Raw genomic sequence first — 27,413 nt, 5'->3', positions numbered from 1 at the left:
AGGTGGCTATTTTCTGTTCTTTGCTGGGAGAAAGCCTGCATGGACTCTTTGAGTTGTTATTTATCCTATAGTAGTGCTCAGAGTTCCCACTTTGGGGACCCCATTGTGCTGGGCACTGTGTGTACATAGAGTGTGAGACAGTGTTGGTGTGAAGAGCTCACTATCCATGAGGACAAAAGGCTGGGGAAGGGTTATTGCCATCCTCATTTCATAAATGGGGACCTGAGACACAGGCCAGGGTCACATAGGGGTTTTCTGTAGTGGAACAAGTAATTGGATGCAGGTGGCCTGAATCTCAGCAAAGTGTCTTAACCATGTAGTTTTGGTCACTGGTTTTAACCACTGAGTTAAACCACTGTATTGTTCACTGAGTTTTGACTATTGGCTTTCTGGATTTTTCAGTGAATATTTTCTTAAAAGTTTGGCCTACTTAGGAAATTGTGTGTCATTGTTAAGGCTCTATAAGCTATATTTGAAATGCCTATCAATTAGGTCTATTCAGTACATTTTTAAAAATAAAAATTGTCAAAAGGAGATCAAGTTCTCTTTAGATCTTGGGTGCAATTAAAAAAATGAATTCTTCTTGTATTGAAAGAATGGCATTTACTTGAATTAATACAGAGACTTACTAACTACTAATTAGCACCATACTCCACACACATTCAAATTAAAGCATGAAAAAGTGAAAGGCAGTTTTTAATGAAAAGTAAAAACTGAAGATATTTTTTAAAAAAAAATCAGTTTTATTCTTGAAAGAAAAAATCCTGTTTGTGATATTCTTGAGTCGTGGAATCATAGAGAAATAGGACTATAAGGGACCTCCAGAAGTCATTGAGTCCTGTCCTCTGCCTAAGGCAAGATCATCCTTATCCAAACCATACAAATTCTTGTGTAACCTATTACTAAGACTACAGAATCAATCCTGTTTCTCAACTACAAGGTATAGCACCCTAACCTAATACAGGTAAAGCAGGGGAACAACAGAAGCAAGTGCTATACTACTGCCAGGGTTGTTAAAATATGCTGAGAGATCCAAGGAAGAAGGCTATGCCCCCTGCTACAGGGGAAAGCAAAATCCCCACAGTGCTCACCAGTTTGACCAGGGGGTAAAAGTCTTTCTTGGCCTCAAATGTGGCTATTCATCTGACAGTGAGTGGCAGAGCAAAATCCACTAGCCAAGAAACCCTGGATTTTAATCCCAGCAGAAGCACTGGCACACCCCAGTCAAAAATCCCCAGCCATGGCTGCAGCCAACACCCAGTACCTCTGAGGAAGGCAAAAAAACCCTCTTGATATATGGCAACAGAAAAAGGGAAAAAATTTCTTCCAGCCCCACGTAGCAACCAGCAAAGCCTAAAAGCAGGTAAGTACCAAACACCCTCCATTCTGCTTTGCAACCTGGGGACAGCAAACTAGACATTGCCTACTGGGCAACCAGAACTCCCCTTTCTGTAGCCCCTCCATAAACTTATCTCAGATCCTTTCATCTTGTTTTCTAACTAAGGCGGATTGTGAAGCTCTGCTTCATTTTCCTGCTGTTGAGCATGGTTATCTCCAATAGCCAACTGCCTTAGGCTGCAGAGCTCTTCTCATCTCTCAGCAATTCGTGTGGGGGCAGATGGGGGGCAGGGGGAGGATAGGAAGGGAACTCTTGGGCTTCTAGCTGTTGTTCTTGACAGATAACTGCAGGCATAGCTACTCCTAGATCATTTCTGTTCAATGATTATCCAGCCTTTTCTTGAAAACCTTCAAGGATGGAGATCTCAGAACTTCCCTAGGCAGTTCATTCAATTGCCTCACTGTTCTAACAGTCATAGGCAACTGGTGCTGCCTTTGTCGGGGGGGCACATGCCCCACCCCAGTAACCAGTCAGCAAACAGGGGCAGGAGGGTGGTGTCTCCCGCAGCCAATTGCTGCAGCTGCTTCCAAAAGTGGCTGCGACCGCTTCTGGGAGCACTCCACTCCCCGGCCGGGGCTTGCTGCGGGGGCACCAGCGCTTCCGCCTGCCCCCCCCGCCCATCATCTAAGTGGTGGGCACAGTTGATCAGGTGGTGCACCGGTGCTCTCAGGGGGTGCACGTGCACCCCCATGCACCCCTATATGTTGCCACTGCTAACAGTGAAGTTTTTCCTGGTGGCCAAGCTAAACCTATTTTTCTGCACCTTCAAACCACTGATCCACATCCTGTTCTCTGCAGCAAGAGAGAAAAAGTGGTCTCCCCCTTATGGAAGCCCTTCATATATCTGAAGACTGCTATCATGTCCCCTCTTAATTGCCTTTTCCACAAGCTGAACACATTTACTTCTTTCAACCTCAACCTCTCCTTTTTCAGTCTTGCCTTTATCGTTCTTGTTGCCTGCCTCTGGACCTTCTCTAACCTCCATGTCCTTTTTAAACCTGTGAAAGAGAAACAAATGGGAAAATACCCACTATGCTCTGTCCTTCCCTTTCCCCTTCAATATTCTGATTCAGAATATGGCTTTTTCCTGTACTTTAGCATTAAGCATTTTATAGTACAGGTTTGTTAGTTTTCTTCAGTGCTAACCTGTTTATTAGTTAATTCTGGATGAAACAAAAATTGTAGAAAATTCTTTATACTGAAGTGGGTGGCGCTATGTATACTTGCTGGTGAGTTGCAACTGTAAATACCCAAATCCAAAGCTCCAAATATTTTTAGAAGGCTAGATTCAAAGATCTAATTTTTTTTTTCAGCGAAGACCACCATGTTGCTAGTTTTCCATGCATCCTCATAGCCTCTGAGAAAACCAGCTTAGGAAAGGACTTTTGTATGCCTGGAACTGAATTATCTGGGGCAAAAGTGAGAATCATCTTGCAGTTTGAGAAGTTTCTGGAATGTTTAGGAATGTTCAAATATGTTCTATAAGCCTGCAGAGAGGAAGGGGCTCAGTAGTCACTTGTTGGTGATCTAGGAGAAAAGAGGCTCAGCACAGGACTGGATTGGCAGAGGGAGATACAGGTTGTAACTGATATGAATTAGCACAGGATCTGCATGGGCATTTCCACTTCTTCCCATTGAAGCAGGGCCTGCATACAGTCTATCAAGTGACTCAAGTGATTCAGTTATTTTTTTTAGTGCTTTATTCCAGTATGGTTATAGCTACAGGACAGCAGAATGAGTCTGGGCTGGGATATAGAGTGTGTTAACTCCCAGCTTAGATAGAGAGATGGAGACTGTCCTGGACTAGCACTCTGTGACCATGTCCTGGGAATGGTGTTGCATTTACACCACAGGGGCCAGGCCCACCTTGTTGTTCCCCCTATCAAAGACAGTGTAGTACTGGCGGATGAAGACGTCACCAAGGATCCAGAGCTCTCCTTCTGCAGTATCGATGTCAATACTTTGGAAGCCACTGTGGCAAAAGCCAAGCACCTGCAGCATGGAAGAGAGGGACATGGTGATTACTGAGGCATAAACCCTAGTGACCCCTGGAGATCCTGCTCAGGAGATGTCCCACAAGGGATCTGCACATGTGCTTTCTTAGGTTGGGATCTCATCAGAACTCCAAAGCAGTATTTAGGTTGGCCACAGCCTGAACAGGAAACACCTCAGGGGCAGTGAGGGGCTGCAGAAAGTACTGCAAGTCAGTACTGACCTGGTACCGAAGGGATGCAAGGGATAGTTCCTTTCAAATGCACTTTAAAAGCTAGGTCCTCACTACTTGTACAAATTAAGTATCCCTTATTAAGAGAGAGGCAGCTGTCTCCAATGTCTTTGCCAACTTCCTGTGGGGACTGCTTTATTCTGCCACCCTAGATCTCACTGTGGTTGTAAGTGGATATAAGCTTCCTCCTGTCTTCTTCCAGCTGCCAGGAAGTGTTACTGTGCTGAAACAACAGCTCACCCCTTTCAGTTCAAAAGAAAGCACACTTATTGTGTGTCAGTGTGACAGGAGACTCCCCAGGGCCTGTCACTATGTTGGCTGACCCACTTGTTTAGGGAAGTCCACTCTGCCTTGCCTGACATGCCTTGATATATCAAACAAAACAGATGGAAAAATGCAGGAGGCTGTCCATTTTATGCCCTGATGCCAAGGGCGTAATACACAGCTCCAGCCTCCCTTTACTGTGTCCCATGCCTTGAAGATGGCATCCAAAAATCACTACCCACTATTACTTCCCTGGCCCCATTGCTGGGCCGCACTCAGCCTCTGGCCCAGACTTGACCTCAGGCATCTTCAGACTTACCTTGGCCACACGCCCTCTCACAGGGGCCTCTGTTTTCACATGCACTCTGAGTACCTTGCCTCTCATTAGTCTCCAAGCCCCTCACACTCTGCCCCTTTTTGGGGTCACTACTCTGCCCCATCACTGGGGCTTCGGGGCCTTACGCACCATGTGTCACAGGTGTCTGTCAACATACCTGGACCTCTCACTCCTTCAGGCCTCCCACTAGGCCACACTCATTTAGTCCTTTTGCCTTGGGTCCTTCTGGCCCCCACGTTGTCACCCAACCCTCACTGTCAGACACGGGACCTCAGGCCCTCCTGGCCTCCATGTTGTTGCCTGTACCTGTTGCTTTTCTGTCGGGGTGTGTTCCCCTAGCTTTTCCCCTTCACAGTGTCTCATCCACAAGGCAGCAGGGGCTGAGACTTTCCAGCACCCCATACTTGCTATTCACTAGGGAGGCTGGGGGCTGGGAGCTGGTGGCTGGAACTGGGGGCCAGGGGCTGGAGGCTGGAGCAGGGGACTGGGGTCTTAAGCTGAGAGGCTGGGGCTGGGGGCTGGGAGCTGGAGGCTGGAGCTGGGGGCTGGGGCTGGAGCCAGGGGCCAGGGGCCAGAGCCGGGGGATGGCACGGGCTCTGCTGGCTCCAGGGAAGTGCTCCACTTCCCCACATCAGGGCTGGGGAGTGCAGCACTTCCCCGGAGCCAGTGGAGCCCGCACCAGCCTCCATCCCTGCTATGCCTCACCTTGAGGAGGAGCCGCTGCCTGCCCCAGTGAGGCTCTGCCAGCTCTGAGACACTGCTCTGCTCCCCAGCCCTGATACCACGTGACTCCTCGCTCCCTGAGGCCATGCGGGGGAGTGGAGCAGTGTCTCGGAGTCGCTGGAGCCCACACCGGGCTCCCGCCCCAGCCTCTCCTGGTGCATGGCCTTGAAAAGACTGTGTGTGGCCACACTTTTAGTTGTGCATGGGTGCACACATGCGCACCTTAGAGGGAACCTTGCTTATATGATTAGAGGCCTGAAGAACAAGCCATATGAGGAAAAGCTGACAGATATGCAGCTGTTCGGCCTAGAAAAGAAAAGACTTCAGGGGGATTTGGTGGCAGCTTACAAATATATTAGGGGAGAGCATCAGGGGCTAGGTGAACAACTATTTAACAAAGCACCCCAGAGGAAAACCAGGAGCAACGGTCATAAACTCCTAGAAGAAAGTGTTAGACTGGATATAAGGAAAAAATTCTTTACCTGGTTCATTTGACCAGACTCTGGAATAGACTCCCAGCAGGGGTGGTGCAGGCACCTACCCTGGAGATTTTAAAAAGGAGACTGGATGCACACCTCATTGGGGTTTTGGCCCCAGCAGTCTTTCCTGCCTAGAGCAGGGGGGCTGGACCTGATGATCTCATGAGGTCCCATTCAGCCCTAATCTTCTGTAAACTAAACTTCTGTGACTTTCCTGATGATTGCCCTGCCACTGGCAGACCCACCACACCATCCTCCCCAGCAGGGTGTAGTTTTAGGTCATTCCCTAGGACCAAATGCAGGCCTACTTGTCCTGGTCCTCCTTCTCCATGCTGGACTCCTGGATGTTGTACCTGGGGTGCTCTCTCTCCTGGGCCCCCTTTTGCAGCCTCCATCTCATGGCTTCCCTCAGTCACTGGCCCCTTCACTCTCAGGCTCCTTGTAGGATACCTCCCCTCAGGAAGCAGCATGTCAGCCTCCATTATCTCAGCACGCTGGGCAGCTGACCACCTATCCTTTCTTTGAGAGTGATGTTCCCCCCCGCCCCCCATCAAAGGGACCTTCAGCCTCTTTTAGGCTTTGGCCCCACCCCCGACCAGTTGGGGTGCCAGTAGCTCTCTGCATCCCTGGCGTCATGGAGGGCTTAGGTGCCCTTTGGCCTTGGCCCTTTGCTTTGACCAGCTGAGATTCCCTGGCAGCAGTGTAGCAGCAGTTGACCTCCCTACTCAGCAGGCATCCCCTTTGGCTCCCACCATAAAGCCATCATTTCTTACTGGGCTGTCCTGGTGCCCCCAGAGGTCTTATACAAGGCAGCCCTTTTCTCCACTGGGCTCATCTGAGCCCCTGGCCTCACCACCAGATGTAATCCAGGGCTTGCCCAGCCCCTCAGTAACCCCACACTCTAAGCCCCATTCCTAGGTGCCCCTTGCCCCTTCCCCCAGGTCCATAGGAACCTCTTCCATCCCCATAGTTCCTGCCCTTGACCTCCAGGCTGTTCCTGGGAGCAGCAGATCTCAAGCTGGGCAATGCTGCTCCAGCAGCATCCCTGCAGCAACTGTTACTTATGCTCCTCATGGCCTGCTCTTATACTCAAGGGTGCTCTGCCCTGCTCCAATCAGGTGGCCTCCTGGCTATCATGTGATCACCCAATTGACTCTGCAGCCACCTGCAGGCTGCCTCACAGCCTCCTTAGCCTGCTCTCCCCCTTAAAATCCCTTTTTTGGGGGGAAGGGTGGGTGTCTCTCTGCCACACCCCTCTACAGGTTCCTCTGCAGCTGGCACATGCCCTTAAAGTGGCAAGCACCCAAAGGTGCTCTGCCACAGTCAGGGAGATAACTTTTCTCAGATCTGAACAAATGGACAACTTGGAGTGATGCCTCTTAATCTAACTGCCTGGTTCTTTGTCCAACGGATCACTTCCTGTCAGCTCTCTTTTTTTTGTAGGGTTATCCTGAGGTGGCCAGTTCTGTAAGCTAACCTCATGGACTTCCTGTCCATCAGTTTTCTGTGGGCTTCACTTGACTTTGACTGCCCCTCCTTTCATATGCCTTTAGGGGAAGAGCTCCATGCATCCCCTGTACTATAGTCAGACTGAGTTGTCTCCTGCATCCTCATGTCCTGGATTTCCAGGGTGCCAATGGGATAACCTTGGATACAAGCCTGCACCAAAAGGCCTCAAGGTGTTCTTCTCTACTCACATTAACGATATAGGCACTGGCTGGCAGAGGGAAGTCAACGCCGTCGATGGTGAAAACAATGTCAGGCAGTATATTGCTGGCGTTGCAGTTCATCATGTACTGCAGAGAGGAAGGAAATGCATAGAGAAAAAGGTGAGTAAAAAATCTTACCACTGAGACAGAAGGATCATGGTGAAAGATGTGGTTGCATGATTAGAATACAGATGGGGATAACTCTATGACTGGGTAATTTCTAGGGACTCAGCCTGGCCTCCTGGATCCCTCAGAGGCACCATGAGACTCTAAAGCAGGTTGAAAGGCTGGCTTTTGTCAGCTCAGCCAATACCAGATTGATGAGCCTATACATAGTTTGGCCTGTAGAGGGAGACAGAGACCATTCCTAAATTCATGTGGCTGTTTGGTTAGTGGAAATGTCAGGGTAATTGATAAGCAACCCCCTAAAACCCCATCCTTGCTGACTGCAGCCTGTGGGCAAGGTGGATGGAGGATCAGTGGTTTGGGATTAAGGGATTGATATCACCCAAATGTAACAGACCTCTGTCAATACCCATCCCTCCTCTGTGCCTAACCTCGCCATAGGAGTCCTTCTTGGCACCAATGAGGGACTGAATGCTGGAGATGGCATCAGGAGGGCCGGCCAGCATAGAGGTGCCGGTGTCAATGATGGCTTGACAGCCATTACCACAAGCAATGGCTTGGCCATTCATGCTGATTCTGAGAGAGAGAGAGAGAGAGAGAAAGAGAGTGTGAGAGAGAGAAGTCAGGTGAATGCCCTAGAAGACTTCTGCTCCCATTTCCACTCAGCCCAGGATCATCTCACGAGACTCCTGTTTGAGGGGAGCTCTCCTATAGCCCCATTGCTCTAACTGCCAAATACTTTCCTCTGCTGTCTCACCCTAGATTCCTTCCTTTGCTGTTGGGTGTCACTATTTGTCCTACCACCTTCTGGTAGTAGATGATCCCATGAGGCAGTCCAGAAGAGGTTTCAGGAGATTGTGTGACTACCTTCCACTCTCCATGTTGCTAAGTAAACCTGGACAAATGGGAAAGTGTTCCTGGTGCAAAAAAACCTCACTCCTCATTGGTAAGCCCTCTACCTGTGGCTCTGTGGAAGGTGCTATCATGGTTCCCTGCCTCTCATCTTTTCAGGACTCTGATTTTGCTCGTCTTTTATGAGGGAGAAGGACCATATACTGAGATTTACCTGTCCATGGTGATTTGCCAGTAAGTTTCAGCAGACAGAGGTATCCATTTGAGGCTCCCAGAGTAGTAAGTTGAATCGATGCCACCAAACATCACAAAGCTCCCATTCTTTTCATCACTAGAGAACAGAGAGGGGAAACTCATGTCAAATGCAGGACTGATTGGCTATAGATACAATTGCAAATGCATGGCATGCTAAAAAAGGACTCCAGCTGAGAGCACAGGAACAGGGTGGGAACAGAACACTTTGTGGTGGTATGTCCTTATTTTGTGCTGGATTCAGGACAAGGTGCCAGGGGACAGGGGATAGCAACAGCTGAGTGTTAGTATTTGCTTTAATATTGCCTTACATTTTAATCTTGACATATTTCAAAAGCTAAGATGAGCTTGATCAGGGGGTAGCAGGGCAGGCCCTATGAGGAGAGGCTATGGGACCTGAACTTGTTCAGCCTCCACAAGAGAAGGCTGAGGGGGGATCTAGTGGCCTGTTACAAACAAGTCAGGGGGGATCAGCAGGCATTGGGGGAGTCCCTGTTCCCCCGAGTATTCCCAGGAGTGACCAGGAATAACGGTCACAAGCTGGCAGAGGGTAGATTTAGGCTAGATATCAGGAGGCGCTACTTCACAGTCAGGGCGGCTAGGATCTGGAACCAACTTCCAAGAGAAGTGGTGCAGGCTCCTACCCTGGGGGTGTTTAAGAGGAGGCTGGATGTACACCTTGCTGGGGTCGTTTGACCCCAGGACTCTTTCCTGCCATGGCAGGGGGTCGGACTTGATGATCTGCTCAGGTCCCTTCCGACCCAAGAAACTATGAAACTATGAACTGGTTCTGAGCAATACCTGGATGAAAGAGGTCTGAGAAAAGGCCTAAATGTTGTACCTCAACAAGTGAAGCTCTTCTTTCCAAAACAGTACTGAGAAGATGGGCCTAGTTTAATATTAGAAGATACTGAGCTTCAGAGAGTCATGTGTAACTTCTTTGGACCATGATAGACTTGGAATCAGACTAATGCCAGTGGCTCAGGAAGATAGTCCCCTCTGGCTCCTTTCTGGGCTATAATATGGCTATTACCTGATCCCTGTCACTTTTCACAAAGAGGATGTTGAATGGTGTAGTGGTAAAATTCTGTCTAAGGGACCTCCTGCACCAAGGGAATATTTTTTTTCAAAGCTAGTGTTGATAAGAAGTAGGACTTTGACATTTTCTGTCTGCAAAAAAAAAAAAGGACCCATGCCCTACCAAAAATGTCAGCTTTTTGCCAACTCAGGGTTCCCATGGCAGGGGACTCCCAGCATACAGCTACTTCCCTTCACCCTGGTGCATCATGGGAGATACAGCCCAGTCAGGGAGACCAGCCCATGGAGGAGCATCTGAGAACGAGATCCTGGAAGTACTCTGCTCATTGAACATGTGGGGCATTTGTACATGACACGGGGGTTTAATTCTCCCTAAATTGAAACAGTGTTTTTTTAAAAACACTGCTTCAATTTAAGGTGAAGTAAACTCCTGTGTCATGTACACCCATGTTGGAGCCCGATCCTTACCTGCCTCTCCAGCGGGGAGGGGTGGGGGGGGAGAGCAAGCTGCTGGCAGGCAGAGCAGTCCCTGAGCTGCCAGGTGGGGGTTGGTGTTTCTCTCCACAGCAGCAGTGGGCACCCCCAGGTGGCACCTGCCTGCAGGCACCCAACTCGGGCAGTCCCGGGGGCACCACAGCCATGGAGGGAAGCACCAGGCCCCCACACAGTGCAGGCAGACTCTGGGGGAGGGGGAAAAAGATCAGGCTCACTGCTTTTCTTTTTCCTTCCGTAGAGCCTGCCTTCCCGGGCTGCTGCCGGGTTGCCTGTATGGTCTTCCTATGCAGCCCCTGAGCCACACAGAGCCCGGTGCTGCCCTCCGCGGCTGTAGGGTAGGAAACTAAAACTCCTTGGAGGTGTTTTAGTTTGCAGCACCCCAAAGTCATTTGCTGTATCCCAAAGTCATTTAAGGTGCATTATGCTGCTGAATGTGCTACAGCAGCTAGAATTAATGTTCAATATGCCACCAAATGTGCAAACAGCAATGCCATTAAAGCGGTGCAAAAAGCATTTAACCCACTTTAAACCCACTTTAAAGTATCATCTACAAATGCTCCTGGACAGTATTTCTAAATGGAAACAGATCCATTTTTGATTTCTTGTCCCCAGATAACCATTTTTAATCAAACTTCTTTTTCTCATTGGATCTAGAAACCAGGTTCTTCCAATAGTGTAACTGAGAGAGGGTGACTGTGGCAGCAGCCTCGGGTGCTGCCTTTGTGGGAAGAGGACTCAAAACTAGCCACCATTGCAGTGGAACCTGATTTTGCCACTGCAGATGACACAGCAGCAGCCTATGGTTCCCTGTACATACTGAATGCTCCGGGCATGGAGCTGCTTTGCTACACCTCTGGATTTTTCCCAGTATAAACTATGTCTTCTGCAGTTTTCATTAGGGTTGCTGTTATGTGGTTCCTCCCAAAACCTCTTTTGCCACCAGCATAGACCAGCTTCTGCATTTCACTACAGAGAGGGGCCTGCCTTTGGAGATTTCTGGTTAAACATCTCTGGGATTCCTCCGTGTCATAGGCACTACAGAATTGTGAGTTTCACTGCTGGCAGAGGGGCTGTCTCCAGCCCTGACTTACGAACTCAGGAAGACGGAGAAGAGGTCCTGGGACACCAAATCCTGGCTCATCATGTTGTCAAAGACGGGGGTGGCTCCAGAGGCAGAGATATTGGGAAAAGCCAGACCTAGGATCCCGTCAAAGGAGGCATAAGCGAGGAAGGGTCCAGGCTCAGACTTGCTCAGGCCAAAGATCTGGTGGGTGACTTGAATGTTTCCAACCTTGGGGAAGGGATGTGATAATCAGCTATGTTGCATCCTAGGGAAAGCTGTGTGGTCGTAGTAGAGGAAACTTATGGAGCAGGGAGTCTCTGCACTAGCTCAGAAGGTCCTTGCACTGTGTCCTCCCTCCTCAAATCGATTTTGCCCATAAACAGCTGGGGTGAGTGGTTTGGGGCTGGGCTTAGGTCTTCTGCCCTGTAGCACCTTTCTGCTGAACTGGGTAGTTTTACAGGTGTAATTCACTGAACAGTGACTGATGTGAATGTGTACTGAATGTAGCCTTGGTAATATAATTGGCTATATAGACAGTAGAAGTATCAAGAATGTTCTGAAAGCATTTGACTGCTTCGGGCTTGCTCCTGATCTGGACTAGTCTAACTACATGCTGACTGCAGAGAGAGAACTTAGCTGCACCGGCTTGGAAAGGAGAATCTCCACCAGTCACTGACCATGTGGGGCCTGTGAAGACAGCAGTAGAGGTTAGTGGGATTCATGCACCCTGGCAGTTTGACAGGAGTCAGCACTGTGGATAACTTGTGCTTGGAAGTGGGTAAATAGAAACCCTGGGGTCATGGAATGATAATACGATGATCTCTGGCTTGCTTCCTGCCTTCATCTTCCCTCTTCTTTGCCCTTTCTATTTTTTTCTATTCTCTTCCCATATTCACACCCCATGTAATTTCTGTTTCAACTCCCCAGTGCCATCTGGTCCTTATTTTCCCCCTTCTCCATTCCAGAAACTTTGAGAATTTAGGAGGGATTTACTTGGACAATGTCATAAGCCAGGAATCCAGTCATGCTGCCAGTGCCGTACTGGATGGAGATGTTCTCATTGGTGGCCTGGTAGGTGGACGACATCTTTGGGTTGAAGGTGTGGTGGTTTTCTGCAGGGAGAGCAGAGTTGAATTGTCACAGACTGACCCTTCCTGGATCCACAAAAGGAGAACAGGGCAGTGCTAACTGTTGGAAGGACTGAGTGATGAGGACATTTTGTATTTTGCCACCCAAGGCAGGTAGCAGCTTTTGTGCTAATGATCACAGTCTTTGCTAAATACTCCTCTGGACAAAATGCAGTTGCAGCACATACCACAAGGAGGAAGTCTTTGCCACTGAGCTCTATGGCCTGTACCTGAGTGGCTCACTTCTAATCTTGGTTGGGATAAGCTCCTGCTCTGGCCGTTGAATGGGTTTTAGTCTCAAGCTCCAGCCCATCTCTGAATGGGGCCATGTCCCCCATGGTTGAGCTTGCCATGTGCCAAAATCTCCAGGTACCCTTACCATTACACAAAGGTTAATGAAGCCTGAACTGCTGCACCCCGCCCCCCACCCCCGCATCATCACCAAAAGCTTCTGCCAGGATTTCATACCCTTCACAGAGCAGAGATCTCCACCCAAAGCTACTTCAGTCTCCAAAGATGCTCCCTCACAGAAATGGACTTCCCAGCTTGGCTAGAGCCCTACATAGAGTACACTTTTGTCAGTGACCCACCTCTGCCACCCTCCTTCCTTCCATATATACTAGGACTCTTTCTGAGGGACTCTGCTGATCTTAGCCCAAGGCAGATAGTGACTCTCAGGCAGTAGGCCCCAGGCCATATCTCACCTTTGAAGGATGCCTAGTCTCACTTGGGGCAGTTCCCAGCCCTGATATGCCTGATTTCCTGAACTGAGCTTCACATAAAACAATGAGGATTGGCGTGATATGGGATTTGTGTGGATGCAGTAAATCCACACCACTCACCATGAGCATATTGGGACATAGTCCTGCTAGGACCCATTCTCTGTCAGATAGCATCATACTGCACAGCTAGGGAGAAGGTGGTATAGGGACACCTACTCCTTGTTTGTGTCCAAAGGCAAGAGAATTTATATGGCTTACTGCAGGCCGGGCTGGAGCAGTACACAGAGGGCACCCACAGGTTGGAGGAGCCGGTGTCAAAGAGGACGGTGAACTCCTGGCCGGGGGTGCCGATGGAGATGGTCCCAAAATACTGAAGCTGTAAAAGCAAGACAGAAATGTTTCAGGAACAGAAAGCCATTTCCGTGTGTGGGTGATCCTCATCTGTCATAAAGAAGAGCTTCTTTACCAGCTGATTTGCACCAACTGAAGGACAGGGCCAAGGAACCCATGTTAGGAACAAAGCTTGGGCTGGTGTTTCTCTGGTAATGAGTTTGCCCTGTTCTGCTCCTCATAGCTGGCAGTCTGGCATTGGTGGGTTTCTGGCAGCAGGGAGGTGGACACTTGGTTGGAAGCACATTGGCCAGTGGTGGTTTGGAAAATTGGTTGTAAAAGGTGTGAGGTACATTTATTAAATTGTGGTGGGCTTGCTGACAGCCCCCTGGCTGCTGGCTCTGAAAGGGCTTCAAAGGATTGATGGGGATTTCCCACCAACCAGGTGATGTCAAAGTAGGAGCTTGCCCTGCCCCACCCCAGGTTGGCGGGGAGGCAAAAAGCCAGACCTGGTTGACTACTGCACATCCCCTCTTCCTGATTGGTCCGTTCATAATCTGGGGGCAGGGCCTCCAGAGGGAATAAAAGAGCAACATGCCCAGCACATGAGCGGCTGTGACAAGGGACAGAGAAGAGAGGGGGAAAAGAAGAGCTGGTAAGAGCTGGCCAGCAGGGCAGAAGAGTTGCCCTGAAGAGCCTGAAGACGGGAGTGGCAAACAGCTGCGCCAGCCCTGCTGCTGAAGAGCGTGGTGTTGGTGCACGTAGTGGGATCTTGGGAGCTGCACGAGGTAGCTTGGGTCTCCAATCCCTGGTGTGGAGCCAGGCACTTGGTGCATGAGTGGTGTATGAAGAGAGACTCTGGGAACTGCTTGGAGGTGGTTCAGGTCTCCAACCCCTGGCATGAGGCCAGGAAGTTGGTGCAGACAACGCTGCATGGTGGGTCTGGGAGTGGACTGGGGCCCTGGGACCCGCTCGGGGCAGTTTGGGTTTGCAACCCCCTGGTATGAGGCCAGGATCCCAGCACAGGCCTGTGCCCAGAGTGCCTGGGAACAGACAGAGACCTCGGCGCCACGCAAGGTGGCATGGACCTCTTACCCTGAGCAGAAGGCTTTTCTTCCTCAGGGGATATTCTGACTGGGGCAAGGAAGGCCAGAAGGGTACTGGGGATCTTCTCCCCTACTTTCTTGTCACTGGGGCACAGCCACTGCTGCAGAACAACCTGGACCTTGGTGTCCCTTACAGAGTTCCTCTGCACCTTCATGCGCTTTATATTTTGTGAGTCAGCGCCTCATATTGTGTGTATGTGCATTTTATGGTTGTGAGTGGGTATTTCAATAGAGTTTAATATTTCCTGGTCTTTATCTTTTGTTCTGGTTTACTTACCTGTATCCTGCGGGGGTGGGGGAGGTAAAGGAGTGTACATATACTGCATATAATACCATGTTTTGTGTGTGGGTGTTTATTTATATTTATTTATTTATATTTATATCTACTCCTTCCTATGGTTTATTGTATTAATAAATTTGTATATAGTTCAGGTCACAGAATATCCAAGCTTGGCTCTATAGGGGAAGGAGAGCAACTACATGAAGCCAGCAGTTTCACCCCACAGCGTACCTGTCCTGCTAACCTTTGCCTTCAAGTGGAGAGGAGAGTACATAACCAGGAACTACCTGTGTTACAAGATGGTCTTTTTTCCCCCCGGGGCTTGGCCAGTTCTGGGTATACCACTGAGACTGCAAGAGTATATATCATAGCCAGTGCCCTGGCATACTCACATCCAGACTGTTTGTCATGGGCTCAGTGGCATCCTCGTTGATGATACCAGGGATGTACTTGGAGCCTAAGTTGTAACGATGATTCTTCAGGAAATCCACCAGCAAGCCGTGTTCCTTAAGCGTCGTCCTCAGGGTTTTCCTTTTTTGCAATGGAACTCTGAACAAGAAGGCCGTAGTGAGCAATTGATTAATAATGGTAATAGATAAGCTTTGTGTTCAAGAAGTACAGGTCAGCCCAGCATTTGTGCATACATTGCACACTGCAATAATAAATTTTATTATTATAGCTGGGATTATCCAAAGAAAAAAAAAAGATGTAGGGTATTGGGTACAGAAACCATTTTACAAGTCACTAGGATTTGGGCAGATACATTTTTTTTTTTGGAACTTGAAAAATCCCAGGCAGTATGTAATATAATAGCAGCTGCAGGATCCACCATGCTAAATACTGTGAAAATCTAATTTCCCAGGAGAAAAGTTAGGGACTGATCTCCCATTCAATGAATATGGCATGAAGAGTGAAGTCTGACAGAACTCAAGGATGGTCAGAGGAATTTATCACAGGAAATAAAGAGCTGTGAACTATATTAAAGCAGCATCTGGAGGGTTCTCAGAAAGGGCAGAAAGTTTTTTGGGAAATGAGAGTGGCCAGGAAAGGTTTGCTCAGTTTAGATTTCACAAACAGTGGGAAGTTGCAGCAAGGGCTTATGGAGTGGAGAAATCACCTTATATAGGAGATCAAAATGTAACAGAGCACAGAGGGAGTCAGCTGTCTGAATTTGGAGCTGGACCCACTTACCTTTACAATAGTTTTTAGCCCCACTGGATGATGCAGACACCCAATATTTCTGAGAGAAATTCCCTGGGGAGACTTACTAGGCTCATCTCAACTTTAGAGTCCATATGAATGGCTAGAAAGGTGGAAAGGGGGAAGGTGGCATAGCAACCAATTTGAGCAGTCCATCTCTGATACAGGTTTTAAAAGGGGCAGTTCATTCAGGGAAGACAGAAATAGAGCTCAGTAAGAATTGTGCATTAATGATGTGAGAGAATGTAAAGCATTCCAAAAAAAAGATTGTGGAAGTCAAATCATTTTGGGTAAGGAGTATAATATTAATTCTACAGAGTTAGTGCTAGAGGTCTACTTTAAACTTCAAGGGTCAGACGGAGATATATATAGAAATTTCTTTGTGTGTGAGAGAGATGCTACTGGGAAACACGTCATTATAGAAACCTTTAAATGTCTAGGTATAGAGTACAGAATAAAGGCTTCTAATTATGATAAAGCCCAGATATTCCTGGTTGTGATAATTCATGGATTCACTTACCAAATGGTCATTGAATTAATTGGATATATTGCTGTTTTAGATGCAATTGTAGTCAGCAGTGATGTTCTAGAAGAGCGGGGGGTCATAGCAAACAACCTTGGATCATAAATTGCTTGGTTTTTTCAATTTCAAAAGGACAGACTTTGAGAAATTATGGAAACTAGTTAGTGGAGGCAGGAGGCTTACAGAACTCTGGGACTTGAATGTGGAGGTTTGTGATTTCTGTAAGCCAAAGATACAATAACCAATTTGGAATGAGCATCCCAAACCAGGGAGGAAGAGGGAACTTTTAGGGAAGGGCTCCATGAATGACCATGTCTAAAAGGATAGACAGAGATCATTCCTAAGTTCATGTGGATGTTTAGTTAGTGGGTTTAAGCAAAAAGCCTATGAAGAGTGGAAAGGGGGCCAGATCCATAAGGAAGATGCCTCAAGTCACCATGTGTTAGACTTTGCAAAAAATAAAATAAATAAAATAAAATAGTACATGGTTCTTTTGCTATATAATAAAAAACAAGGAAGGGGAATTAGGCCTGCTATGCAGTGAAGATAGAGTAGAGAGCAAAGGTGACCTAATGATCTGCAAATGTTTAACTGAATGTTTTTTTGGGGTCCTTCAGGATGATGACGCAGGAGACAGGGATCGAGGCAGCCTAGTTATCAGGAAAGAGATCACAAAATTCAAAATGATTATATCAGTTTGGCCCCAGCTCCGGAGGGCATTTTCACCCCGGCTCCAGAGTGAGATACATGAGAAGAACCCCATTGTGTCCCCATGAACCCTGGGACTCCCAATAGGATCCCAGCGGACCCTGACCCCAACCTCCAGCACAGCCGGCACGTAAGTGTGATCCGCGGTGGGTGGGAGTTAGTTCAGCTGCAAGGCAGCTGAGAGGAGCTGAGGAGGGTCCCGCTTCCCCTCCACCCCCCAGCTCCTATTTGGCCCAGCCCCCCAGGGAGCCATGCAACCAGTGCCATCGGGTGCGTGAGATGGGAAGGGCAGGGAGCACTCACCCGTGCCCTTCTCTGTGTTCTTGCCAGAGAAGGACTGCCCCCCAGCTCCCCAAAAGCAGTGTGGCACTGGTGGGCCCTACTGCACACATGCAGAGTTTAAAAGGGCCCACCAACGGCAAAAGCTGCAGTTTGGCCCTGGCTCCAGAGTGAGACTTCTTCCTACTTCACCCAACCCCCAGGAATCCATGCAACCAGAGCCTTGCGAAACAGAGCACGCAAACAGGCATGCTCTTGTCCCGGTGTGTGAGTTAGAGTGGGAGTTTGTGCAGGAAGGCAAGCAGGAGGGGCATGAGGCCCTATGTGGCAAGCCTGAAGAGAACGGTTGGCACAGTAGTAGCCAGACTACTATCTGTGCAATGGTGGGTGGCACACGTTGCACCCAGAGGTTCCCTCCAGTGGTGGGATCCCCCGCTCTGGTACTGCTGAGGCCTCCACCCAGACAGAACCCATGGTTCTGGCCTCCATTCAAACAGAGCCCCTGGCTCTCGACTGTGGGGGCTGCCTGGCATGACTGCGGGCACATGGGATCAGCATTGCAACCTCCCCTTGTGAAATCTGCTCTGTTTTGGAGTCTCTGGAATGCCAGAGAGTGGAACTCCAGATCATGGTGCAGAGGCTGTGGGCCATCAGGGATAGTGAACAGGAGGTTGACTCCTACTGTGAGGCCCTTTACCCAAAGAAAGAAGAGGAAAGAGCTAGGCTGCCTGCCAGGACAAGGGAGGCCAAAAGTCACTCACATACTGTTCATCCAGGGGGTTGGACAAAGGTTGTGTCAGGCCTCAAGGCTTGGAGGTCACCCCCCCCCGGATCTCTGCAACAGGTACAAACCCCTGTCAGCACCAGTAGAACCTGCAGACCTGCCAGCTTCTGCAAGTGAGGAAGAAACGTGACCAGCTACCATCCCTAAGACAAAATGCAGAGTGGTCTTTATGGAAAACTCCCTCCTGAGGGGGACAGAGGGAGCAATCTGTTGCCCCAACCCCTTAGCCTGGGAGGTCTGCTGCCTCCTGGGAGCCCGTATCTGGGATGTGGCTGAGAGGATCCCCAAACTTATCCTGTCCTCTGACCACTACCCCATGCTCCTTATCCATGTGGGCACAAATGACACAGCTCGGAGCAATCTCAGCCAGGTCATGAATGACTGCAGGGCTCTGGGAGTGGGGCTTAGAGGGTTGGGGGCACGGGTGGTTTTTTCCTTGGTCCTTCTGGGTATGGGTCATGGGCTGAGGAGGGTGAGACAAACTGAGGTAGTAAACAGAAGACTGGTGCTGGTGCCATCGTGAAGGCTTCGGCTTCTATGAGCACAGTCTGCAATTTGGAGAGAGAGGCAATGGTCCGTTGGGAAGAGATGGCCTGCACCTGACTTCACTGGGGAAGAAGCTCTTCTCAGCCAGAATGGCTGACCTGCTTGACTGGGCTTTAAATTAAGCTCACTGGAGGATGAGCAGATAAACACCAGCACAAGCTCACCAAGCATCAGCCACAAAATCAGCAGGTTAGGGTGCTCGAGGGACCCCACTCCTATCTCAGCCTAGAAACAGAGCTTCTCCATGAGCTCAAGGAAGCCTAGGGCCTCCAATGACATACTTGCCTGTACACTAATGCCAGGAGTCTGGGTAATAAACAGAAGGTCTGGTCCTTCTGCTACACAGAAATGACTATGATCTCATAGGGATAACAGAAACCTGGTGGGACTCCTCCTATGACTGGACTATGGGTACAAGAGAAATTGTGCTGAAAAAAGGAGCGGAGGTATAGTTCTCTATGTGAAGGAGAGCTACACATCCCTACAAGCTGAGATTGGCACCCAAGGAGGATGACTGTGTGGCAAAGTGGGGGGTCCCTGACTAGCCACAGGGCTAGTTTCCCCACCTGCCTCTGGGCATGCCGCCCACCTGTCTCTCCTGCCACACCTTGATGGAACATAATTGAGTGTTAATTAGGCAGGAGGCTGCCCATTGTACACCCCGTTATTGGGGGTGCTATCCGTGACTCTGTTCCACCCCTACACCGTGGTCCAAGCCTTGCAGATGGCATCTCAGGCAGTTGGCTCAACCATCCCCTTTGCCCATTAGCTGTGGCCCCTTCAGCTTCCACAAGACATGGCCTGATCTCAGGCCAGTCGGGACCTGGAGCTCATCATGGGCATCCCTTGCGGTGGGGCCCTGGCTCTTTTGACCCTCCTAGTAAGCCCAGTCGAGTCCCTCGGTTGGCTTTATGCCTCCTGCCTGCCTTAGGGATTGAGGTCCCTCATTCCTGGCTCAGGTGCTCCTGGAAGCATGCCTGGCCCTGCAGGGTCACTCCCCCAGCAGGCTTAGGCGCCTCCTGAAGCTTACCTTGCCTACCCTGCTCTGATGATAAGTGACCCACTCAAAGGTGAGGGCTGGAGTTAAGATGCCCCTACTTGCTTTTCACCAGGGTGGTAACTGGCCTGGCATTTCCTGGGGGCTCCCATGCCACTGAGAGCCCACCAGGCCACCCACTCCCAGCAGGGTGCAGTTTTAGGTCATTCCCAAGACCAGGAGCCTCCAAACCATCCCCTAGAGCTCCTGCCCTTATCTCCAGGTTGTTGCATGCAGCCTTGCAGACAGGCAATGTTACTGCCTGCCTGCCAGCAGTGAACTGCTCTGTTTATGTAGACGGCCAGGGATCTAAAATGGCTGGCACAATCAAGCACCTGCTGACTGCTTGGCTCTGCCCTTAAAGTGGCAGGCACCAACAGTGCCCTGCCACAGACTGAAGCCCCTTTGGGTTAGAATATGAGGGAAAACGTAGTGAAGGGAACACAGGGTAGGAGTCTACTATAGACCTCCAAATCAGGAATGAGAGCTTGACCATGAATTCACAGGGAACTGGCTAAGGCTGCACACTCTCAGTGCATGGTTGTCGTGGGTGACTTCAACTACCTGGACGTCTCATGGGAAGAGCGCTCAGCCAAATCCTATCAGTCTCAAAGCTTCCTCACATGTGTGGATGAGCTCTACCTGTCTCAAGATTATGGGCTAACAAGAGGTAAGGCACTGCTGGACCTGGTACTGGCCAAAGGGGGTGATCTAATCAATGACCTAAGAATCGAAGGGAAGCTGGGTGACAGTGGCCACAAGTTGATCACTTTCACTGTCCATCACAAAGCCGGCAAGTCATCCAGCAATGTAGTAGCTCTTGACTCTAAGAAAGCTGACTTTCATAAGCTCAGGAGGTTTTTTCTTGAGGTCCTGAGAGGCCATGATTTGACAGGGAGGGGAGTTCATGATGAGTGGTTGCTCCTTAAGGAAGCAATCCTAGAAGTACAAGGAAAGTCCATCCTAACCCATAGAAAAGGTGGTAAAAGGGCTCAGCAACCCCCTTGGCTCAACAGGATGATCATGGACCTCCTACATCTAAAAAGAACAGCTTATAAAGGATGGAAGACAGGAAACACTACTAAGGAGGAGTATTCCACACTGGTCTGCGCCTGTAGGGAGCGGACTAGGAAAGCCAAGGCTGCAACCAAACTCAAACTGACTACATGAATCAAGGACAATAAAAAGTTCTTCTTCAGATACATGGGGAGTCAAAAGAAAAACAAGGGCAACGTTGGAACCCTGCTAAACAAATTGAGGCAGCTGACTCCTGACATGCAAGAAAAAGCCAATCAGCTTAATGATTACTTTGCATTGGTTTTTCACCATCCCAAAGGAACCACCCTGCCTATCATGATGCGGGATGACCAGGGTGAGGGTGAATATATGCCAACTATTGGCATAGATCTTGTGAAGGAGCACATTGAGTGGCTGGACCCCCACAAATCAGCTGGTCCGAACAGATTGCACCCAAGAGTGCTAAGGGAACTGGCAGACATCATAGCACTGGCAAGGATATTCAAGAACTTGTGGCGCTCGGGCAGAGTATTTGAAGATTGGAAGAGGGCCAGTGTAGTGCCTACCTTCAAGAAAGGGAGGAAAGAAGACCCAGGAAACTACAGGCCAATCAGTTTGACCTCAATCCCTGGGAAGATCTTGGAAAAAATGATCAAAGAAACCATCCGTGGAAAGAGTCCAGTTCAGAGTAACAAAAATGATTAGAGGCCTCCAAAACATAATTTATAAAGAAAGGCTGAAAGAACTAAAGTTATTTAATCTGGAGAAGTGAAGCCTGAGTGGGGATTTGATAAGTCTTCAAATTCCTGAATGGCAATTTTAGATAGGATGGAGGCAGGCTGTTTCTCTGTGGCTGTAGAGGACAGGACTAGGAGCAATTGCCTCAAACTTCTGCAGGGGAAATTTAGATAAGCGATTAAAAGGAGCTTTCTAACTATGAGGATGGTCAAGCATTGGAACAGGCTACTTAAAGAAACTGTGAAATCTCCATCTCTAAAAATTTTCAAGAGTGGGTTAGACAGCCACTTGGCTGGAATGCTCTTTAGTAGTGGTCCTTGAGTTGGAGACTGAACTAGATGACCACATGAGGTCTCTTCCAGGCCTACTTTCCTATGACTGGGAGCAAGATGCTTTTGGGGGATATGAATTTTCCCAGACAGGAAGACACTGTAAATAAACAAGCAGTTTAAAGACTGCATCAGTGTTAAATTATAAACTTTTTGCCAGCCTGGGACTGGTTTATTCAGAAAGACACAACATTAGACTCCATTGAGATGATACAGTAAAGGCAAACATAGAAAACAAGGCTGGAAGGGACCTGCAGAGGTCATTTAGTCTAACGCCCTGCTCAAGGCAGGATCATCCCTGTATAAACCATTCTGGATAAGTGCTTTTCTAACCTGCCAGGAGGATATAGGGTGTTACTGAAAGTTGAGTTATTTTTTTTTAACTTCTACACTTTTGAGGGGTGTAATCACTGGTGTTCAATTAAGATAGTTCTGAGAAGTCCTTAAGCTCTCTTAGGTGACCAGATGGCTTAAATAATAGCAGTTTTCACCCCAAGGACAGGCACATGTTACTGCTGAAAATGAAGCCATGAGCAGGTGGTGGGGTTTTGACAGTGCATTGGTCTAAGGGGGTTTATACTTCTGAAAGACACAGCACACAATCTCTAGAAGCTGAGAGAAAAGACTGCAAAGAAGTCCCCAATACACAGACAAAATACTGGGAATGTTGCCCTGAGAAAAAGAAAACAAAGCTAGGTTTTGGTTGAAGGACAGTACTGTGTACAAATAAATGATCATCTCCTGTTTTATTCCTGCTGCATCCAAGGAACCTGGAAATTGTGCCTTCAGAATTGCATCAAAGACAGACCTGACTCCATCATCAGTTTCTTCTTCTAACCTTCACAATAATTAAGACCGTGAATTTTTTTGGCTGTTTGGGTTCAAAAAGTGATACAAAACCAAGCCAACTAAACCAAAGCAACATATTCTGCCATACTCACTTTGTCACAAGGCACTGTGAGAGTGCCACCAAACTCAGCAGCACCAGCCACTTCATGATGTTCCCTTGTGCCCAAGTTGCCAATGCTAGGAAAGAGTGAGTGCTGAAAAGGTGACCGATGTTTGAGCATTGCTCCTTATATACATATATAGCACAGAACCTAGCATATCTCTTTAATGACACTGATTAGAAATGCAAACCTCCACGATAAGATCTATCTAAATGTCCTTAAAGGAAAGATTTGGAAAATTCTCAAAATTTATAGGTTCTAACCTTCACTAAGGCTGTGACCTAAGAAAAAAGGGGCATCGCCCAGTGGGAATGAGTGAGTGGAAGGGAATGTTTCCTGACTAATATTTGAAAAGCAATGTCTCCAAGCTGGTTTAAACAACAGCACAGGAGGTGCAAAGGAATGGCAGTGGGAATGCAGAAACATTCGTCTCTTGGTCACTGGCTCCACTCTGGCCCCATATTAGGAGCAAAGGTTCTTTCATGGGATGAGGTCTGGAGTTTTCCACACCTTTGGCACCATTTTCATTTGATCCCAGGTCCTCAGAGAGTGCTGAAGTCACAGGACTGGGAAATAGGATGTTGGGCACCCATGGGTCAGATCAGCTGGCTGACTCAGGCAGTGGATTATGGAGCCTTTCACATCTGGGACACTGATTCCAGCTCACGCATTTCCATAGTGACAGTCTTATTTCCACATTCAGTGGTCTCCATCTAGTTCTAGGTTGGACAGACAAATGTGGGGAAGGATGAGATGTTCAGGCTTGTTTTAGGATTGATCCTAAGGGAGCAAGAAGTGATGGCTCCTGATAAGTCTGAGAGCAAATGGTAAACTCTTTTTGAGAATGACAGAATAAGGGGGTTGGTGGACTACAGAGACCATTGCTGGAATGGAAGAGGCAGGGAGATGACCAGCCCTCCCTTGAGAGAGGAGAAGGTCACGGTGATGTAGACCTCAGAATGGAGTTCTTGGATGGCCCCCATGTGCAAGAAGATTATCTGAGCTGGGAACATGTTGCATCCCACTGCTCTGGATGTATGGGGAAGTCCCACTGCTTAGCCCTAACACTGCAGCCATCATGTTCCTGACATGAAACCATCCATTAGACTTGGGCATCCCAGGCTATGTGCCCATATGCCAGGAGAGATGCCTCACCTGAAATCACAAGGAGAATCACATTAGATTAGAAAGCAGCCCTTATTTTGTATTTGTCTTGCTGGGTATCAGGCTCCTGACCCTGTCGGGACAAATACCAAATGGTGGGAATTACATTGTCCTGGCAAAACAGCCCAAACAAAGGGGTTTGGTACTTGACAGGTCTCTCTGCATGACGTTGTGCAAAAATAAACAGTTTCTAAATGCTATTAGATCAGGTTTGGTATAGAGCTGCAGGATTGGTGAAATAAAGCACCATATTCAGATGTGGCCTGTCTGCCTGGATTCTGTGATATGGGACATTTGGTATTAGACCCGCTAATGAGTTGAATTTACTTTCCATTCCCAAGTCCAGATGTTTCAGCAAAAAGCAAAACAGATCCCAGGACTGAAGGAAGGGCATTTGGTTTGAGAAATCTGCAACTAGAGAGAACATTAGGCACGCTCTGCTACTGGAAGCAGTACAAATCAATCACATCTTATTACACCTCTTGCTATTCCAGTCTTAAATCTTCAAACAGCTCTGCAGATGCTTCTCAGTCTTGACATGCTATCTCAACATTTAGCTTTTCTAAACTAAGTTGACTGATCATAATAGGTTGTATTACAATTGTTATAACAAGGAACAATAGTCTCAAGTTGCAGCAAGGGAAGTTTAGGTTAGATATTAGGAAAAACTCTCACAAGGAGGGTAGTAAAATACTGGAACAGGCTACCCAGAGTTGTGTAATCTCCATCCTTGGAGATTTTTAAGATTCAGCTACACAAAGCCTTGGCTGAGGTGATGTAATTGGGAATAGTCCTGCTTTGAGCAGAGGGTTGGACTAGATGACTGTGGTGCTTTCCAGCCCTCATTTTCTGTGATTCTATAACAGTAGTAATGAGAGCTCCTCACTCACAGCAGCTTGAGGCAGGGACAGGATTTGAAGGCAGGGGCTCTACAGTCAGAGGACAGCACCATAACTTTCTGCTTCTGCTACTGAGGCCTTGTGCTCCATGATCTCTGTCCACCAAGAAGTCCTGATCACCAGGGAGCCTGGTTTTCCCTGATAAAAAATGGCAAATACTCTGATAAAAAAAAGGAAAATTCTCTGATTAAAAACCCCAAATCTACGATTAAAATGAAAGGCCACTATATATATAGATATAGATATAGATAGATATAGATATATAGAGAGATCTATCTATCTATCTATTTATGTATATGTATGTATCTTAAAAACCCAAAATCCACGATTAAAATGAAAGGCCACTATATATATATGTATGTATCAGCTGAATACAATGGGTTTTTTTTTAGATATTTACAATTTTAAACAATTTGGAAGCCTATTAGTGCCTCAATCGTTATAATAAAAAAAATTCTAAATACCTATAAATTTGATTTGGGGGTTTTTATCATGGAAAATCAGAACTCTCCTTGCCCTCTTAGCTCACAGAATGCAGGTCCAGGTCCCTCACTCTCAACCTGCAGCCCCCCAGCATTGCTGCTGCCCATGAAGCCCCCCCCAACCCCCAGCCCTGCTGATGCCCCTTGCTCCCCACCCACAGCCCCCTGCCCCCCCCAACCCATTCTGGGGGTGAGGGGACAGCTGCCAGGGCTACAGGGCCAGGGATTCAGGTGGAAAGCTCCCTTCCCCCTACAGCGGCATCCGAACTTTGGCTGCTGCCGGCATAAGGCAGCAGCTGCTGCAGCAGAACAGAGCACGGAGCCTGGCTCCCCCAACATCTGCTGCCTGCAAGCCTACTGCAGGCTTGGGCAGGGGGTGGGGCTGGCTCCCTGCCACTGTGCGCACTCTCAGGAGGCAGGGGGGACCCATACTCCCCAGATCTGTGCATGGGGTGGGGGGTAGGCATGGGCTGCCTGCTGTGGGCTCAGTCAGGCTCCCCGCCCTGCTGCCTTCCCCCCAGGCCTCTGCAGAGCAGGGCCATGCAGGGAAGCTGCTTGCTGATGTGAGCTCACGTGGCCCTGGTGAGGCATCCCCTTCCTGCGTGGCAGCAGCAGGGGCTGTAGCATGGAGTTTTGCCCCCTGCTGCTGCCCCCTGTGCAGGCAAGGGATGCTTTGCCAGGGCAGGATGGAGCTTGCAGTGTCAAAGAGCTTTGGGTTAGACCTGCTGGGCTGTGGAGGCCCCAGGGGAGGGCAGCAGGGCTGGGAGCCCGAGCCTGCAGTGGGCAGCCCGCGCCCACCTCTGCTCCGCACACAAATCTGGGGGCATGTGTTTCCCCTGCCCTGCCAGGAGTGAACGCAGTGGTGGAAAGCCGGCCATCTGGCTCGCCCCCCCCCGCCACCTGTGGCCTCATTCCACTCGCTAATGGGTCCCTGCAGCCACACATTCCAGCCTCGTGCCCCAAGCCCCGTGCAGTCCCTGGCTGTGCAGCAACCCCAGCCTTGCCCATCCCCTTCCCTTTGCGGGTCACAACCCGCCCCGCCCGCCCTTACCTTCAGGAGCTGTTCTCCAGGATGCCTGGCGGCCATGTGCATATACATACACATAGACGGCCCTCCTCCCGCCCCTTCGCAGTGCCTTGCAGGTCAGAACTCTGCCAGCCTGCAGAGAGCTCTTTGCAAAAGTGCAAAATCTATGGGTTTCTCCATTAAAATGTAAAAAAATCCATGCTTTCCTCTGGTAAAGGAGAAAAGCAGCATTTTTCTCTGTTTTCCTATGGGAAACGGAAAACCTGGATCCCTGCTGATCACTAAAACTTCTGAGGAACATACATGATGAAGTTAATGGCTTGACAAAAAAACCCTCTTAAAAACATTTACAACCAAGGGAACTGGCCTGACCTGGCAAGTTCAGGAACCAAACATGAAGCCTTTTGCATCTTGTTCTCTTTCATTGCCATCTGCCCACAAATTGGGAATTAGCTGGCTCAGGGACTTAAGATTTAACCCAGAAAATCACCTGTAGGCCTGCAGGTCTCATCTGATCCCTGGGCACTCACTGGTTGTTTGGTGACCATAGGTGGTATGAGTTGGGAGAGGGTGTGCCTCAGCCTCAGATGCTGTTACGATGGCAGCCTGTTGTTACCAAGTGGACCCTTTTTTCTGATTAGAGAAGCCAAAGAGTCTATCCCTATGACTCCATGCATTGATATGACTATTTGATATGCATGGCCTTATATACACCTGGCAATGGGTATCTTGATTAGCAGACCTTAAACCTGACAAGGCCACAGTATAGTACATTCATGCAAAACACAGACCTGCCTTGCCCCTGGCTGCCAGCTCTAGTCTTGTATCCTAGCCGTTTCCTGAGGCTCTCTCCATGCTTGTCTCTCATCCTGGTCTAGGTGGTTGAGATGTGCCATGGTCAGTAATGATTCTTCATCCAGATGCTTGAAGCAGCTGTGCTCTATTCTGCCATGCATCTCCATCTGCCTCTGCTTAACATGTGCTCTTTCAGTGTTTCTTCCCACTGGCTTCTTGTTGCTGGAAGGCTAAACATTTTAAAAGTCCATTTCCCAAGACCATGTCTTCCTTTTCCAAACATAACTGAATAATAGCCACATACTTATAACCAGGCTACCAGCTTAACTGATCAATATTACTGACCTGAGCCCTGAGGTAGCTGTCACTGTCACTTGGACTTGCATGTCTGCCTTGCATTATCAGTGCTG

General features: G+C 48.7%; 1 protein-coding gene across 1 annotated transcript; it reads right to left on the bottom strand.

The window, feature by feature from the left end:
* Positions 1-3,151: 3,151 nt before the first annotated feature.
* LOC149871283 (pepsin A-like) lies at positions 3,152-22,732 on the bottom strand. Its single transcript, XM_090034906.1, has 9 exons — positions 22,628-22,732; positions 14,919-15,075; positions 13,069-13,186; positions 11,955-12,073; positions 10,990-11,189; positions 8,328-8,444; positions 7,693-7,837; positions 7,124-7,222; positions 3,152-3,391 (listed from the first exon to the last, which is right to left on the bottom strand). Exons 1-9 carry the CDS (start codon positions 22,681-22,683, stop codon positions 3,242-3,244), a joined length of 1,161 nt encoding a protein of 386 aa, XP_089891032.1. The 5' UTR covers positions 22,684-22,732; the 3' UTR covers positions 3,152-3,241.
* Between the last annotated feature and the right edge of the window lie 4,681 nt (positions 22,733-27,413).

The sequence above is a fragment of the Crocodylus siamensis genome, chromosome 2, assembly GCF_052110815.1.
Source record: "Crocodylus siamensis isolate JL-2025a chromosome 2, ASM5211081v1, whole genome shotgun sequence".
NCBI lineage: Eukaryota > Metazoa > Chordata > Crocodylia > Crocodylidae > Crocodylus > Crocodylus siamensis.
The sequence above is the reverse complement of the archived record's forward strand: the minus strand, read 5'-3'. Positions and strand labels throughout refer to the sequence as shown.